Source organism: Peromyscus eremicus, chromosome 9 (assembly GCF_949786415.1).
Source record: "Peromyscus eremicus chromosome 9, PerEre_H2_v1, whole genome shotgun sequence".
NCBI classification, from domain to species: Eukaryota; Metazoa; Chordata; class Mammalia; order Rodentia; family Cricetidae; genus Peromyscus; species Peromyscus eremicus.
Genome location: NC_081425.1, coordinates 108,087,796 through 108,106,093, shown reverse-complemented (window position 1 = coordinate 108,106,093; position 18,298 = coordinate 108,087,796). Strand labels below are relative to the sequence as shown.

At 44.4% G+C, this 18,298-nt stretch overlaps 1 protein-coding gene across 2 annotated transcripts in view; it reads left to right on the top strand.

Moving 5' to 3' along the window:
- The window catches only part of Ptprg (protein tyrosine phosphatase receptor type G), a 701,914-nt gene that overhangs the window by 572,827 nt on the left and 110,789 nt on the right, over positions 1-18,298 (top strand). For both annotated transcript variants that reach the window (XM_059274234.1, XM_059274235.1), the window contains exon 8: positions 8,381-8,573. In XM_059274234.1, coding sequence (XP_059130217.1) covers positions 8,381-8,573 — 193 coding nt within the window. The remainder of the gene's footprint in view (positions 1-8,380; positions 8,574-18,298) is intronic.

Genomic DNA, 18,298 nt, shown 5'->3' with positions numbered 1-18,298 from the left:
GAATGTAGTTGATTTTTAAAAGGGTCCTTTTTGTTACTTAAGATAAATGCTTCTGTCTTCAAATATTTAAATGCTTGAGCTGTTGAAGTTAAGTAATACAGATTTGCCCACTTTTTTTTTTTTTTTGGTAGAGATTCTGGTGAAATGGGTGGGGGATGAGGGTAGCAGTTGGCCAGCTCGGGAGATTTGAAGGCCGTCAACGTATATATACTGGGTTGTTTGGGCAGCTTCGGAAATCCAATAGGTTCAAACAAAACACAGGCTTTTGAGGAGTGGATGTCTGCGGAAGTGTTTGTGGATTTGGAGCATTCTGACATTTGGAACTGGAGCTTTTAGAAAGTGCTTTGTTGATACCTTTGTGCTCTTTGGAGCTCTGGAACAGAACAAGGTCACGCAATGAGAAGAATTCATTGCCTTCCCTGGAAGGGTTGTGTTACAAAGAAACAAAGAAGACAGAAATCATACTTGCTTTCTAATTTTTTATTACCAATTGCCTGCAGCTAATGCTGCACGTCTGTCAGACCCTGCTCCCTACATCACAGCCTCACTCCCAGGGGAAGAAGACAGCTCCTTTCCCCTATGACTGCACTGGCTCCTTGCTGGCCAGCTTTGCAGAGGCCACAGCTGCGTTAACCCCACCCCCACCCTACCTCCACCCAGAAAGGAAAGTGTCAGCTATCCAAGTATTCTTGCTTCAGACCTTCCGACTCCGCCACTGCCAACATTCTTTCTGAACCTAGCACAGAACACACATTTCATGGAGGCAGAGGCCAATTTGGAAAAGCTGAGTGGTTAGGAATTCCACGTCTGCCTCTATCAGAAAGAAACCAGGTCTTTCAGGTCCTGTTCAGCTATTTCTCAGAAGCCTCCCCCCACCCCCTTGTATCTTCTCTCATGGCTGTGGTGCCTATAAGCAGTGAGGACATTAGTTCTTCCTAAGATGTGGCGACCAGCAGGAGCAGGAGCTGGGGATATGGATTTCTTTAAAGGTTTGCAGAGCACATGAACAGGTTCTTAAGTTGCCTCTTTTGTACTCCCCTGTGACTCTACATAGGCATTCTAATGAGCTCTTAGCTGGTGAACTCAGCTTCTGGCTTGCATGATAATGTAGATCCAAATATGATCCTTTTTGGTGGAACCTAGACATCTTGTTGATCAGTAGTCATTGTGGTTTATTTGACTCCACCGTCCATCCATTGTAAACACCAGGCAAAAGCCGTAGGGCTGGAAATATGATTTAACAGTGAAAACACTTGTTGCACAAGTGTGAAGACCAAAGTTCGGATCCTACGAAACCATAAAAATACTGAGTGAGCACAGTGGCCTGCCTGTAACTGCCAACCTTGGAAGGCAGAAACAGGAGATCTCAGAGAAAACTGATTATCAAAACTGGCTATATGGGGAGCTTGGAGTTTGATTGAGAGAGACTGTCCCAATGAATAAGGTGGAGATAGAGAATGACTGCTCAGGCTTCCAAGTGTGTACACACACACACACACACACACACACACACACACACACACACACGGGGTGGGGGTGGGGTAGTGGGATAAGAGTGAGAGAGAAAATGGGAAATAAAATGATGCCATCCCCTTGTCATCCAAACAAAATGATGGCATTGCAGTCTGGGTCTGGAAGCTTCAAGGAGTAGGCCTACTTCTTGGAGTCAGCTGCCTATAGTCATTCTTTACACTTTCATATATGTGTATAGTAGATGTTGAACACATTCTCTCATGGTGAGTCCAGAAGATATTTTTCTTGAGTTCAGTTGGTAAGATTCCCTTCATTCTGCAGCAGAGTCTCACAAATGATGCTCCTTTGCCCCATCACCAACAGACTGGCTTCTCCTATAGGTTCAACTGTGGCATTGCCCATAGTTTTCTCCAGCATGATTTTGTTTTAATTTTTGAATTTTATGTGCATGGATATTTTGCCTACACATATGTCCATGTACTACATGAACATGATTCGTGGTACCTGAGGAAGGCTGCAGACTGCACTGACTCTTCTGAAACTGGAGTTATGGACTAGAGTGAGCCGAAATGTGGGTGCTTGGAAGTAAACCCAAATCTTCTGCAGGAGCAACAAGGCTCAACCACTGAGCTATCTCTTACAATAAGTGTGACTTTTGGGGGTATGCTTTCTGATATTCAGTAAATCTGAATATGTCTTAATTAGTCTGCTTTGGATGTTTGACCTTTTTTCCCCTATCAGTGAGATAGATCGGAAAGGACAGGGTTATCAGCATTGCCTCCTTTTGACTGTTCTTATGTCTGTCAGAATAATTAGACTATGTCTCTGGAGTTCAGAGCTTATGCTTTGGAGGCTAATTGCCTTCAGACAGTGAGTTCCATTCCTGACTCCATTTCTCAGATAAGTTTCTCTACTTTGTGCCTCTGTTTTCCCATCTGTAAAAACATAATAAAGGTGAAATGTCTAGACTTGTGCCTGACAGGAGAGGAAGCAGCTTGATGGCCTTCCTGTCTTCTTTATTAAATGATCTCCATAACCAAAGGACAGCTCTGCCCCATAGAAATAAAGAAAACCATGTATTTTGTTTCAATTCTATAGTGGACACATTGAAAAATATATATAAGAGCAGTAAATTAGTTTTACCCAGTATTCTGAACTATTACTTCAGTGTGGGCTAGCTAATGGAAGAGCATGCATAGCCCCTGGATATTGAAGTGTTAAGGCCATGACAACTGTGTGTCTGGTATCCAGAAATGTCCTCACCAACACCATGTGATGTACAGTACATGTGAAGAAAGAAAAGTTCTAAATTGTGGGGTGAAGGTGCCATGATTAATCCAAAAGAGACTGCTTTCCTTGTTAATTATCTGAAGGCGATTTCTTTCTGTAGAAGGCCTTTCTGTAATTGCCTTCCTGTAGAAGTGCCTGAGCCGCAGGAAGGACGTGGCCTTGCATTTAGCTAACAAGTCTCAGATTACATTTTTTGCAGCTGTGGTTCAGAAGTACCTGAGATGCTCAGGGTTATTGGGTATTTAATATTCCATCGTCACTGTCTGTTCTGTAATGAGGCAACACACAGGGCCCACCCTGCCAGTCCTGAAGCATGTCCAGGGCCTGAGATGAAACCTGTTCATTCCTAATGCAGCTCCCTGGGTTTTAGGAGTTAAGCATGGACTCCGGGTCTTTCAAATCAGTGCTGTATACTCACCTCTTAAAGTACTGATTGTGCCAGTGTTTAATGGCTCCTAATCCTATTATTTTTTATTTTCTCTAATCTCTTCCCTTCAGCCTCAGTGGTCCCCTCCTGACATCTTATGGACCAAGAGCCCTGGCAACACACACATGGCATGAATAGATTTCAACTTTCCTTTGATTCAAACTGACAGATTAAAAACTAATTATTCTCTGAAATACTTTTATAATAAAAACTAAGTTGAAATGATTTATATACACTTCCAGCCAGCACATTTGCGATTCAAGGTTAAAATTGTTAAAATTGTTCTTGTAACAGCACAGTTAAAATGCAATTACAGCTCCCCAAGCAGGGATAAAAAAAAAGAAGTATTTTACACACTCTCTTCAAAAGTTAAAAAGTCAATTTGATATTATAGAAATAAAAACTTTCATTTATTTTTACTAAATGATAAAGACTTCATTAGTTACATTAAAGTTAAGATAAATCCGAATGTGTTTATTACCTCCTCCTGGAAATAGCTCAGGTGAATAGTGGCAAAGGCTTTGGGATGTGGAGAGCATTTTTCTCCTTGGTGGCCATCTTGTTCATGCCAGTCTGTTGGCTGTATGTGGCTTCCTTTCGGAACACAAAAGAGGACAAATAGATGATATTGGGTAGCCTGCCTCAATTGGCCTTGGACTTAGCTAACAGGAACTGATCGGGACAAACTCACCACATTGGGTTTCTCCACTGCTGGCTTCTCATTCACTGAATCATGCTATGGGCCTGTTAAGTGTGACATGGTGTGGTTGAGAGAAATTGAGTGACTCAGACATGGGTTTTCAGTCCTTACTTCATCCTTTGTTCCCTTTGTGATCTGGGCATGTTATTTAATGTCTCAAGGGCCAGTTTCCTTCCTAATCGGTGTCAGTAACTCCTGACTGCTAACAGTAACAATGGCCCCAACCTCACAGGACCTCTCTGATGACTAAGTAACAAAGCACATGCTACTTTTTCTATGGTGCTTGCATATCGTAAGGGCTTGGTAAGTCTTAGCTGCTGGAGTCAGTGTCTGCCTTAGTCACTGTCCTATTGCAGTGAAGAGACACAATGGCCCAGGCAACTCATGAAAAGAAAGGTTTGAGCTGGGGACTTCGGGGGCTTAGTCCATGGTCATAATGGTGGGGAGCATGACATCAGGCAGACAGGCATGGAACTGAAGCATTAGCTGAAGACTTACATTTTTTCTACAAGCCTAAGGCAGAGAGAGAAAGAGACATTGAGCCTGGCATGGGCTTTTGAAACCTCAAAACCCACCCCAAGTGATGCAACTTCTCTACCACAGACAGCCACACCTCCCAATCCTTCCTAAAAGTCTACCACTGGGAATTAAACATTCAAATGTGAGCCTATGGGGGCCATTCTTATTCAAACCACCACAATATAATAATAATAATATGCTATTAATATTATTCTTTTAGGCTAAAAGTGAGTTTTAAAACAATGTTTTCTAGTGTTTGATGAACTGCCTGGTATAAAGTAATTTTGACAAAATAAGTAATAAAGAGAATGAGGAAAGAGCAGATATGCCATGTTACATTGTTGTAATCAGAGTACAATGACCATTAGCTACAGTCTTCATAAAATAAAAATAATTGTAGTAATAACAATATTTATTGAGTACTTCCTTGTGTCAGAAACTATTTCAAACACTTTATATATAGCAACTCATTAAAGAGTTAGAAAAAGCACATGAGGTAAGGAGCTTTGTTATCCCTGTCGTCCTATAAAGTCTCAAAAGTACAGAACATGTGGGGAGCTAGGAAGACAGCTCATTCAGTGAAGTGTTTGAAAGCATGAGGACCTGAGCTTGGATTCCCCCGTAACCTCTAAAGAAGCCAGATAGAGCAGCACCATGACTGTAATCCCAGCAGAGATGGGGGATCGCTGAGCACTGGTGCCAGCCAGTCTAGCAGAATTGGTAACCTCCAGGTTAGTGAGAGATGCCTTCTCAAAAAGTAAAGTGGAGGGTGATCAGTGAAGGCTCCTTCCATTAACTGCTGGTCTCCACATTTGCCTGCACATAGACATACATTCGTATACATTTATACATACACACAATACACACAAAAATAGGAAGAGCAAGTAGGATGGCCAAGACCACACCTTCGTCAGGCAGTCTCTGAAAACAGAAGTTTGGACCCAAGTATTAAGAGTGAGAGCTTTCAAGATGGCAAGCAAGGCACAGGCCAGATCATCAAGAGTGGGAGACTGGGGTGGTATGCAACCAGAGCTGTAGCATGATGGAGTGTGCGGTTGTTTTATTTGGGATTTATTTTTATCTTATGTGTATGAATGTTTTGCTTGTGTGTATGTGTATACACCACACGCGTGCCTGGTGCTCATAGAGGGCAGAAGAAGGTGTTGGATCCCCTGGAACTTGATTGTAGATGGTTGTGAGCTTGTATGTGGGTGCTAGGATCCAAACCTTGGTCTTCTGCAAGGGTAGCTGGTGTCATAACTGCTGAGTCATCTCTCCAGAGCCCCAGTGTACAATTTAAAGGATCACTGTGTCACTTCTAACCAGATATGGAAGGTTCCAACAAATCGAGCATCAAATATGCACACTGGTCGAAGGCTCAGAGAGGCATGTCTGTCTGGTTGGTCCTGTGGTCTGGCATTTAGACTGCCATGTCATATAGCTCCTCCTCTTCTGGGCTTTGGATGTGAAGGTCATGAGTTCTACTGGCAAATGAAGAAGGTAGACTTTTCCCTAATCCAAGAATCAGGGAGGTTTCTGCTCTGTCACCAACTGTGGCCATTATTGCCAAAGGGATGGGCCACCGGCAATTTCCATCCTTTTAGAGGCATGACAGCCTTCAGGGAACGCTGCCAACCTCCTAAAGGCGTTTGATAAGCCTGCTCGGCCTGTCCTCCCGTGTGAACCCTTTGGTGTGGTTGTCAAGGGAAACTATGATCCAGTTGACAATATAATATCATTCAGGTCATCAGTTCACTCAGAACCATCACACCCTTCCCTCAGAGTCAGCCAGGCGAGTTGAGTTAATGACAAGGAAGCATCTTGAGCTTTTAAGCCATAGAGTGTCATTAAGCTGTGGATGCAATTTAAACGGAGGCACTTTTGTGTTTAATTCACAACCTGCCTCTTTTTACAGTTATGTGACTAATTCTTTACTGAGGCTTCAGAAGTAAACTTTTTAGAACTAAGTGCTAGCCGAGAAGGAAGCACATAGTCTAGAGAATAAACAAGGCGTGATACTGTATTGCTGAGAGTATCCCAGGTTCTTCTCTTTGGCTCTTCAAAGCTTAATGGCTCTCTGGCCAGACTACTCTCTTCCAGAAGACTTCCTGTCTGACTTCTATGTGACAGCCCAGTACATGTTAAAAAAAACCAAAAAAACAAAAAGCAAACAACAACAAAAAAAAAACCCCACCCTGAATGTGAAGAAATCCTTCCCTTTATTCAGCTCACATTTCTGTGGCTTTTATTTAAGCCATTTTTATTTGGCCTTCAGTGGACATGGAGAGTAGCTGATCAGCATCTTCTACAAGGCCTTTAATCAAATTGTGCCTCCCTCACCCTTTCTTCAGGCCAAACAATTCTCTTATGGCCTTTCTATTTTCCTCACAGGGTTTATTCTCCAACTTTTAATCATTTTGATCGTTCTTTACCTGGACCATCTCTAGAGGGTCTTTGTTAATTCCTTTCATAAAGTTTTAGGAAGTCATTTCCTCTGAGAAAATCGGAAACCTGTGCGCACTCTCTGTCTCTCTCTGTCTCTGTCTGTCTCTCTGTCTCTCTCTGTCTCTCTGTCTCTGTCTCTGTCTGTCTCTCTCTCTCTGTGTGTGTGTGTGTGTGTGTGTGTGTGTGTGTGTGTCTGATTTTGGTCATCATGTCAAGCTAGTGGGCTGGGGGGCTTTTAGCCCCTTTAATTGTTTCCAGCTCAGTGGTTCATATCTTCACAGCATCAGCAGTCTAGTGAATGATTTTACTTGGCTGGAATCGCTCTAGAACTGCATCCCTTTCTCATGAAAAGGAAGGAAGCCTCAAGCTGGTCATTTTCTGGGTCATTGTCTGAACTGAGTGTTGATCCAGGCCTGAAGATGACCCCCAACTCAGAATCTGCAAAAATCCAGATAGTATTGATAATTTAAAAGTTTTTATATACTAGTATTGATGGCCAGCTCCCTAGCTCCCTGAAGCCTGCAATAGTTTCCTCTGCTTTTCTGCCCTTTCTTTGGTGACAAGATTATCTTTGTGTTCTGATGAGAGCTATTGTGACAGCCAGTCAGTGCTCCATCCTCACCCGCAGAAGAATGACCTTTCTTAATGACACAGTGCTGCAGGCTACAAAGAATCCATCTTGATGGTCAGGATATGATTGTGGGATGCTGATTTTTTTTTCTTTTCTTAAAAAGTTTCATCAGTGTTCTTGTGGAAGATGTTTCTTCATAGTGATCGTGACAGCAGCTGATCTTCTTTAAACACCTGTTGTGGTCTGGATGACCCACATAGATTCCATCTTCTCAGAACCCTACATTTATAGGCATTTCACTGATAAGGAAGCTTGCGTTTTTAGAGAGCTTGAGTCGTTTGTCTGTGACTAGACAACTATCTGCTAAGTTTAGAACTGGGCGATTGAACTTACCACACATTTAGCACTGAGCATTGTCATGATGTGGCTGAATTTGGTTTGTAGTACATCCACAGAGGCTTGTTTATAAGAATTAAGTTAGTACTATTTCTTAAGCTGTTAGTGTGTACTTTGAATGTTCTACGTGGATGAAGTGTTTTATCGTTGGTCCTGTTGCTCAAACCTTACTAGGTAAACACTATTATGATTACCACCATTTTACGGAAGGAGAGTGTGGGGAAGTCGTGTGTGCAGGGCCTCTAGTTCATACCTAGGCAGTTTACTTCCAGGACTCGTCATAAGTCTGTGCTCTTCCCATAGTACTAAAAGTATTGCTGGGAAGATCTACAGAAAGCACATGGTCTGAGAGCCCTACCCCACCTGCAGCTGAGAACAGCCCCAATTAGTGGTCAAGACAGATGCAACCCCTGGTGGTGGTTCTGGAAGGCAACCTACTACTCGGTGATCAGCCTTGGCCTGGCCACTTGCCACTTTGTGTTCTGATCACCCATATCCTTTGGATCATATAGCTTTACTAATTGAGTTTTTCTCCTCCTCTCTCTGGTTCTTTGTTCAGCTTGAGGCTTTTTATTCCATCTTCACCACGGAGCAGCAAGACCATGTCAAGTCAGTAGAGTACCTGAGAAACAACTTCCGACCACAGCAGGCTCTGAATGACAGAGTGGTGTCGAAGTCCGCTGTCCGAGATGCCTGGAACCATGACCTAGCCGACTTCTTGGACAACCCACTAGGGACAGAAGCCTCTAAAGGTAAATTTTGATTGAGTCCTCTAGCCTGGAGGGGGAAGGTTTCTCATCATAGATGATTTTAAATTATAAAGGGAATGAAGACATGGATTTGGATCCTCAGACCCACATAAAAGCCAGGCTTAGTACCATGCATCTGTAACCTAGTTCTGGGAGTGGCTGTGGGGTACAAAGACATGTAGAATGCCCAGAGCTCATTGACCAGCCAGTATTTCCAATCAGTGAGCTCTAGGTTCAGTGATAGACCCTGTCTCAAAAACTAATATAGAGAAAAATTGAGGGAGACACCTGATGTCAACCTCTACACACACACACACACACACACACACACACACACACACACACACACAGAGGCACAGTTCAAAGTCAGCCAAGAGTTGTGACTTGTTGTTAAGAGCATATGTTTCTCTGTGAAAAGAAATTTGTCTAGACAATAAATAGAAATGATGTGTGGATAATTTTGGTTGGGTTGTTTAAAATTGCCCCTTTGACTAGCAGGAATAGATCAGTCATTCTCTATTTTCATTTCATACTTCCAAACTAATTAGTAATGTCTAAATGAAACTCTTATTTAATCAAACTCTTGCCTTCCTTGTGTGTTTTATTGTTGTTGTTTGGTTTTTTTGAGGCAGGGTCTCAGGTAGCCCAAGCTGGCCTCAAGTTTGCTATGCAGGCAGAGGTGACCTTGAACTCCTCATCTTCCCCCTCCAGCTCCTAAGGGCTGAAATCGTAAACGTGTGCCACCATGCCCTTTGGTTATGCAGTGCTGAGTATGGAACCCAAGGATTTGTGCCTGTTAGGTTGAAGTGCTTGCTCTCCCACTGAGCCATGTCCCCAGCCCTGTCCTACCTTTCAGGCATTTCTCTGTATCGATCAGGATTTTCTCTTAGCTGAAACACCAGCATCTTTGAAGTACTCCGTGCAGCATTCCTGTTGACGAGTTTAGTGCTGGTGTCTGCTAAGTATGTGAGCTCACTTGCTGGCATCTTACTCCATTTCTGTATTCTCATGTGAACTGAACATGAGTTCCAACCCCAGGGACCCTTGCTCTCCCTTTTACCCTTGTTTTTGTTGTTGTTGTTTGTTTATAAATCACTTCCAATTATGAGTTGCTTCTTCAGAACCGTGTGGAGAAGTATGTGTGATCAAAGCCCTAGTCCTGGGAGAGGTGGAAACAGAAATGTTGGCCTTGGTGTCATGACGCAGCTCCTTCTCAACCGAGTGCTCTCTTCCTTTGGAGTTGTATGTTTAGGTGGCATAGGAGGAACTCACATGCTTTGTCAACAGGAAAAGCAGACTGTGTTCTGTGTGGTGTGGTAAGTGACAGGGGGAGCTTGTTCCAAGAATGTCCCCACCTCCATTATTAGCACATGAGCTTTTCAGGTCCAGAAGAATGAGATTATAGTCCACAACACCTGTACTTGGATAATAGTAATGAGCCTGTTTTCCAAGCTCCTAAACCTAAAAAGGAGCAGAAAGGAAACACAGGGAAGAGCAGGATGCAGCCTGTGGCAGAGCATTTACCTAATGTCAGAGCAAGACTTAGCACGAGTGTAGGCAGCAGGAGCAGGAATGTGTAGGGTTCTGACTTGTCTGTCTGTGGTTTAGTGTAGGGCACTGCTCTGTCCAGGCGTGCTCATGAAAGGCTTGAGATTCAGGTCAAGCTCATTTCCTGTAGGAAGCAGGACAATTAAGATGCTCACAAACCTATGAGATGCCTCAGGGTTGGATCGGTATTAAAAATCCTCACTTGGGCTAACCTTTTAAACTTGGCTAAAAATAACTGGACTTGAAGGCTTTTTCCCAAGAGAGTCTTGGGAAAGGAGACCTCCTTAGGGTTCTCTCTTTGTGAGAAATCTGTACAGAGGTCATGCAAGGGATGTGAAATCTGGATCAAGAGCAATCTGCTAGCTCGGAAATGCTGAGAACCCCACAGTAACAAAGCTCTTCCCTGGAAAGTGGGCTGAGCGGCTGAGTGAGTGACAGATAAGCTGTGCAAAAAGGATGTGTGGCATCTGTCATCTAAGAAAGTTAGAGGCTGGTGGTCTTCCTTCACTTAAGTGTCAGTGTGGACAAGGCCCTCCACTGAATGTGGCCCAAGACTTAAATAGGGCTGTGGACAGTCAGTTTCTCGTTCTCCAAAGCTTACTGCAGATCATGTCCGCTCTTAACTCTTAAAATGTGTAATTATTAAAAGGATGTCTGCTATTTCTAGAGGGGTCATAAGGAGAGAGAGAGGGGAGGGGGGAGGGAGAGAGGGGGAGGAAGGGAGAGAGAGTGGGGGAGGGAGGGAGAGAGTAGGGGAGGGAGGAGGGAGGGAGGGAGAGAGAGAGTGGGGGAGGGAGGGAGGAGGGAGGGAGATAGTGGAGGGGAGGGAGGGAGAGAGTGGGGGAGGGAGAGAGAGAGGGGGAGGGAGGGAGAGAACTCTGCAATCCTGTTTGGATTTTCAGCATTGTAGAAAAGTGAAATCACTCCCTTTCCTACCTTAGTGTTTGATAACTGAATCAGTATAAAACCCTTGTCGTAGGCGTAGGTCTGAGTGAGTCCATGGGCACCCTTGTCGTAGGCGTGGGTCTGAGTCCATGGGCACCCTTGTTGTAGGCGTGGGTCTGAGTGAGTCCATGGGCACTTGTGGAAACCCTTGTCGTAGGTGTGGGTCTGAGTCCATGTGGAAACTTCCAGGTTCTTATATTGTAGAAGAAAGCATTGGACCAGGCCACAGGGATAGTGATGGATATGGAGGGTGTTAATTAAGGAAGAAAAAGGCACTCCTTGGAATGGATGTGGGCTAGAGAGGGAACAGCACTGAGACCCGAACATGTTGCCCACATTGCCTTGACCCTCTTTGTGTCATTTACATAGCACCCATCTCTTTCCATGTTCAGAAATGTGACTTTCTTTGCCCATGTTCTGCTCTCCCTGTGTGACTCTGGTGGTGGTGGTGGGGGGGGGGTCTCCAGGCTTCCTGCCAGCTGACTTCTGTGTTAGTCTTGCTATCTCTTTATCCAGCCCTTCTCTCCTGCCACATACTGACGCAGTAGACAGATGAGTAGAAGACAGGTCTAAAAATGAAGTACATGTACTAGGCCACTATATAAAGGAGAAGCAAGAATGTAAACCAGGTCTAGAATCTTCCTCATAGAGAAGAGAGGAGAAGAGGACACAGCCTCTCCTTCGGTACAGGTGGCTCTTCCCTAGCTAGTGAGTTTCTGGGAGGAGATCTGTGACCCCCAAGATGCACCCCATAGGTGCACTCAGTTTGAAGTCCAAAGCAGCATATTTTAGCACAAGAGCCTTGAACTCACTGGAAATGCGGTGCTGCACAACTGTAAAGATATGCATGAAATGTGAGTACAGCTTGACGAATTTCCACAATTAAATGCACCTGAGTAACAAGAACTCAGATCAAGGAGCTAACATCCCCACTGTCAAAGGATGGTCGCCATGCCCTTTCAGATGTGGAGTCCCCTGGTAACCACTACCAGAGAGTGCTGTTGCCCTCGTGTGCTTGTGACTAGCCTCCTTCATGCTCTACTCCACCTGGTGTTGAGAGTGTTACATGGAGTAGTGGTTTGTTCATTCTGAAGACTATATTCCATGTGTGACTAGTCCAGAAAGTACTTTCTTATACAGGATTACACGATCTATTTCTAAGTTCCAGTGAGAATGGAAACGTCATGCTTCTTAGTGACCGTATAGACACTGTCTGTCGTCTGAAGGTCAGACCACATCCTCCACTGTGCAGCTTCGCTTAGACATTGTCAGTTTCCTAGAGTGACTGTATTCATTCTTTACTCTTTTGGCCACAGTGTGGGAGCTATTCCTATTTATTTATTTAATCTTTGCACTCTGAGATGCTGGAGATTAAATCCAGAGCCTCGTACATGCTAAGCAAGTTCTCTACTGCTGAGCCTCACCCCAGCACTCCAGTTCTTTTTTCTCTCCCAACTTTTACAAAAATTTAGGTGAGATTTACATGTCAGTCCCACCCCTGTAAGGTGCAGTTTGATTATTTTTAGTGGATTCATCGCTACACAACAGTCATTGCAGCCCAGTTTTAGGACACTTCCTTCACCGTGGATGCCCACTCACTACCTGCCTGTATGTGTACCACGTGTATGCAGGTGACCATAGAGCCCAGAAGAGGGCGTCAAGTCCCCTGGAACTGGAGTTGGCAGGTGGTTGAGAGCCACCATGTGGCTGCTGGGAGTTGAACCTGGGTCCTTTTCACGATCAGTCAGTGCTCTTAACCACTGATCCCTCTCTCCAGCTCCTGTTTGTTTTTAATAATAGCTTTATTGAGATTTAATTAATATACCACGAAGTTTATTATCATTAGGTGTCCACTTCAGTGGCCTTAATGTGGACGGCAAGTTGAATGGTCATCTCTGCTGTCTATTTCTAGAACACTTTCCTCGTTCTAAAGAACAACACCCCTCTAGCTACTACTCTTTCCATAATTTCCGCACTCACCCTTCCTCTCCCCCAGTAACCACAAATTTTCTTCCTGTCAGTCTAGATTGGCCTATTGTGGACAGTTCATATCAGTAGATCGCAGAGTATCTCTGGCTTCTTTCACTTTATATAAGATTTGTTGGAGCAGGAGTCAGAAATGAATATTGTGATACGGTCAGATAACATAGCACTGTGTAGCCATGTTACAGTTTGTTTATTCATGTATTGCTTGCTGGATGTTTGGAGCTTTCCACTGTCGAGTTATTGGAATGTTGCTACTCTCACATCTGGATTCACATCTGGATTTAAGTCTTTGTGTTGGCATATGCTTTCAGCTCCTTTAGATAGACTCAGGCATAGAACTGCCCATTAATACCAGATCTCTAGTTGTGTAGTTGGTAGGACCAGCCTTACATTTTCCACAGTGGCAACACCCATTCACATTCTCATTCATAGTGTATGGAGTGAATACAATGTCTTCACATCCTTGCCAACACTGGTTACTGTGCATCTTTTGTATTTTGGCCACACTAATGGAGCTAAAGTAATTTCCCTTTGGATTTTGTTTTCAAAATAACTAAGGATAGCTATGTTTTATTTTTACATGTACATGCTGTGACATTTTACCTGGCAAAATGCCCCTCTGTTTCTCTGGAGACAGCTGCTCTATTCACTAGTGTCACGGCAGAAGCCACATCACCACATGCTCACAGTCACCAGGCAGCCCCAGGAGCTGATGTGCTTGGACTTAGGGATACCAGGAAAGATGCAGTGCAAAGAAGAGTCTTTCCTTTTTCCATTCATCCGCAAAATCTAGATCCTCCAAGAGTAGTGTGGTGTGCTGAAAGCTCGTGATGGTTCGCAGAAGACAAAGTGTGTCTGGTTGGCATTCTTAGCAGCTCACCTTCAGAAGCTCTAGGTCCTCCAGAAAGATACGATGTTTTATGCATTTGTTACATATTGTTACAGAAGAAAGAAAAATTAATCATGTAAGTCAGGAGTCATTGTTAAACTTGTCTGGTTGGGTGTCAGATAGTGAATACTCTTGACTGCAGGCCACGTGACTCCTGTTATAACTGCTCAAGTCTGCCATTGATCCATGGAAGGAGCCAATACCAACACCCAAATGAATGGGCATAGATAGTGCCCTCCAGTGACACTTTATACCAATACCCAAATGAGTGGGCATAGTTAGTGTCCTCCAGTGACACTTTATTTAGCACAAATGAGTCCAGAACAGAGTTGTCCTGGAAACCTAGTTTTGCCCCCTGCTCTAGGAAATATGCCACAGTAAGATGGAGAAAGCATATGTTTTTTTAAAGGTAAATATTGAATATCTCAACAGTTGTGGTGTGATTAAGGATACAGCTTAATGGTAGAGGGTGTGCAGAAAATGCACAAGACACAGGTGTTCCATCCCGTCACCTCCCCACCAGTGGTGGTAGTAGTGACTATGACTTGTTTGGTTTTTACATTCTATTTAGAGATTTATGAACCTGGTTGTCGGCTTCTCACTATTTCAACTTAGAACCTGACCATCTTTCCATCAGAGGTAAAACTAGAGCCTCAGTTGAGTGCATGTCGCTCCTCTTTGTGTCTGGTCCCATGGCTGTGAACTTCAATGAGAACAGTGCTGGTTGGGTGCCAAGGCAAGGTGCCCATCTCCACCTTCATCATTCCTCTGTCCGGATGGTTGGTTGCAGCTGCAGGGAGACAACAGAATGCAGTCTCCTACTGCCCCAGCCCAAGAAGCATGGTCTTGCAGGGCACCAAAGAAAAGGGGAGGAATGCTCATCCGAATCCTGCTTTGTTGCTCAAGAAAGACATAATGGATGCCATCCATAAAAACATAAAACCTTGGTTCCAGAAAACAGAAACAATATTTAGGCTCAGGGAGTTGTTCAAGGGACATCCAATTTGCTACTCTGCCCTTTGTCTGTAAATAACTTGGATAGACTTTAGGATTTAATGACCTGTCATTTTGGTGATTCTTTAGCTCATCCTGGGCACATGAAGGAGCATCCTCTGATTAAGTGCTGAATACTGGCTATTGTGAAGAAATTTGGAATGGTGGTTGAAGAAAAATAACTTTGCTTCCAACAACACAAAACATATGGTTTATTAATTTAACGAAACCTGTTCAACCCGCAGTGGAATCGAAGCCACTTGATCTGATAATTTGATTTGATGGCTTAATTAAAGTGACACTGTATAATGTAATAAAACAAGGAAATAGAGCGGACACTGGCTGCCTGTGTACCCTTAGTGTCGCAGACTCGTGCCTTGGTTTATAGAAAGGGGGCTGTGGGATGTCCTTTTCAACAGCAACCTTGGTACCAAAGATGGCGGCCTGTTTTGGTTAAAGTGGCTGTACAGGACATATTCACAAGTAACCAGCTGGTTTGAAACCAGAACACACTGAGGCAGAACATCACATTTTCCACCAAAATGAGCAAACAAAGATGTAAATCCATGATTGCTGCAGAAAGAGTTTGATATTGAAATGTTGGTTTTGTGCTATTTTGGGAGAAAATATTAATGTTGTTCTATTTTCAGTTCAGTCATCTCCACATACCACATTAATGAGCTACAATTACTTTATCTTATTATCTGATAGGAATGTTTCATTCCTATGTAGACAGCTGCTCCTCTCAGGAACGCTTCTGCAAAGTTGTCTTGTCACTTCAGAAACTCTCGGGCAGGTACACACTGAAGCAAAGCGTCCGTTCCAGGCAGGTTCGCAGAGGGCTGAGATCTAACCTGGCAGCAGATAAGAGGAAGGCAAGATATAGGCCTGGTTTAAAACACCCAGGACCAAACATTTTTAAGTGTCTGACATCTCACGGTTCCCCTCATATATGGTTGTGTAGATTGCCTTTTTTTTTTTTTTTTTGCTTGACATGGTGTTCGTGTTCTGCAGACATGTCATATCATCTGTTTCCTGTTGCGACAGCACAGTACCCGAGACCCAGTAATTTGTTTACAAACAGCAAGGCTTGTTTGGGATCTGCCCAGTGTCTGGTAAGGGACAGGAAGCACCAGTGTTGGCAGCAAAGGATGAGGCTGTGCTGAGAAGAGAGGGGACGGAACTGGTCTGCCGTCTACCAGCCAGCTTCCCTGACAACTCATCGATTCCCCAGGGAGCTGCACTGGTTTCTTATGGAGGGGGAGCCTCTCCCTCCTGAGTCCTCACCGCCACTTCGTGCCATTGTGTGTCTCACTGAGGACCAGGCCTCAGCATGGGTTTTGGCGGAGACAAGCCACACTCAAACTACAGCTGACATTGCCTGTTTCACTTGCTGTTTGCCACCAGGAGGTTTATCTTCATGTGTATCTTCAGCTGCCTTTGAAAAGTTTACCAAGAAGAGTATCTGTGCCCAGGAAGAGCTTGGTGGTGCCAGATGCTGGGCTGGCCTCTTGACACTCACATATGTTTTATTTGATTTTCAAAATGCCTTTAGCCAGGACTGACCACATACCTGCTGAGTATCCACTGTGAACATCTAGGCACTAGAAGTGAAGGTGAGCATGTTGGCTTTCATTGCCAACATGAAGGCAGGCCTAGGTTCAGATCCATAGCACCCACGTAAAGGCCAGCTGCGGTGGCGCGCGCGCGTGCGTGCGTGCGTGCGTGCGTGCGTGCGTGCGTGCGTGTGCATGTGCGTGTGTGTATAAAATCACTGCACAGAGAAGTAGAGGCACAGGACTCCTAGAGCTCATTGGTTGGTCAGCATCACCAAAGTTGGTGGGCTCCAGGTTCAGTGAGAGACCTTGTTTCAAAATCGTAGTTGATAAAAGAAGATAACCAGATGTTGACCTCTTGCCTCCATGTGCACATATACCCCCCATCCCACCACTGCCTCCCCCCACACACCCTCCCTACTTACACATAGACAGACAGACAGACATGTACACATTTGACATTGTGAATGGAAGAAAGGTGACGAGGCAAGCACAGGCTGCCATGCCCAAGAGTAACTGGTTTTATAGGAAACCAGATCGTGTCCTAAGAGTCGGGGAGGCAGTGGGGAAGAAGTTTCCTTGAGCAGGGCAGTCCATCATTCTTCTGTGCTTGGTGTTGTCTGTTCTGCCAGGCTATCTTGGGTGATCCATGGGTAGACTACCAACGCCCTGATTATGGAGTGAGCCACTGGAGGACTGGAAGGGAATCCTCAAGAGATCTAGAGGGGAAGGTGATTTGCAAAGCCCCTTGGGTACAGGAAGCATCATGGAACAGTGAACAAAGAAGAAGCAAGATTAGACGAAGGGCAGGGGAGATGGACCTTTGCCAAGTCAGGAGCGTTGCTGGGGGGTGGTGATCGCATTTTCACAGCTCGGGTACAGTGATATGAACAGGTGTGCGAGCCTCTCATTTAGGCTGTCATGTAAAGAATGTTTGCAGAGGACTTGCAGTAGAGTCCACAAGACCAGCAGAAGGCTCCATGGAATGTTCTAGGTCAGGTGACATGATCAGGAGTTAGAAGTGTCCAGGTAGGGATGGGGTGGTGTCCCACAGGAGCTGCCTTCAGCATTTGGATGGAGGCTGAGTTGGGTGAGTGTTGTAGCAGCTGTTTAAGAGGAGGGAGTCTTAACAGCTAGAATCAGTGCCTTACACACGAGTTCACAGCCAGGAGGTGGTAAGACAAAGCAGGACACAGGAGACTAAGATCTTCTTATGCAACATTGTAGTAGTCAGGATTCTTAGAGAGACAGGACTGATAGAGTGGATAGATAGGTAGGTAGGTAGGTAGGTAGGTAGGTAGGTAGGTAGGTAGATAGATAGATAGATAGATAGAGATGATGGATAGATAGAGATAGATAAAAAGCTTTTATAAACCAGCTCACACAATGTGATTGAAACAGTCCAACAGCAGCTGTCCCACACCGAGAGGCAGACACAGTTGCTTAGTTCACACAGCTGTTTTGTCCATTCAACTGTTCCAATCTGGTGCCAAGGCCTAGAGCAGCGGTTCTCAACCTGTAAGTCATGACCACTTTGGGAGTTGCAGATCAGATATCCTGCATACCAGATATTTACATTACAATTCATAACAGTAGCAAAATTACAGTTATGAAGTAACAACAAAATAATTTTACAGTTGGGGATCACAACTGTATTAAAGGGTCACAGAATTAGAATGGTTGAGAACCATTGGCCTGGAGGGTTCCTAGAGAGCCACTGGTCCTCAGTCCATCCTGGAAACCCAGAAAAGCCTGTTCAAATACCAGCAAAGGGATCAGCATCACCAGCACCACCTCCAGCACCACCACCA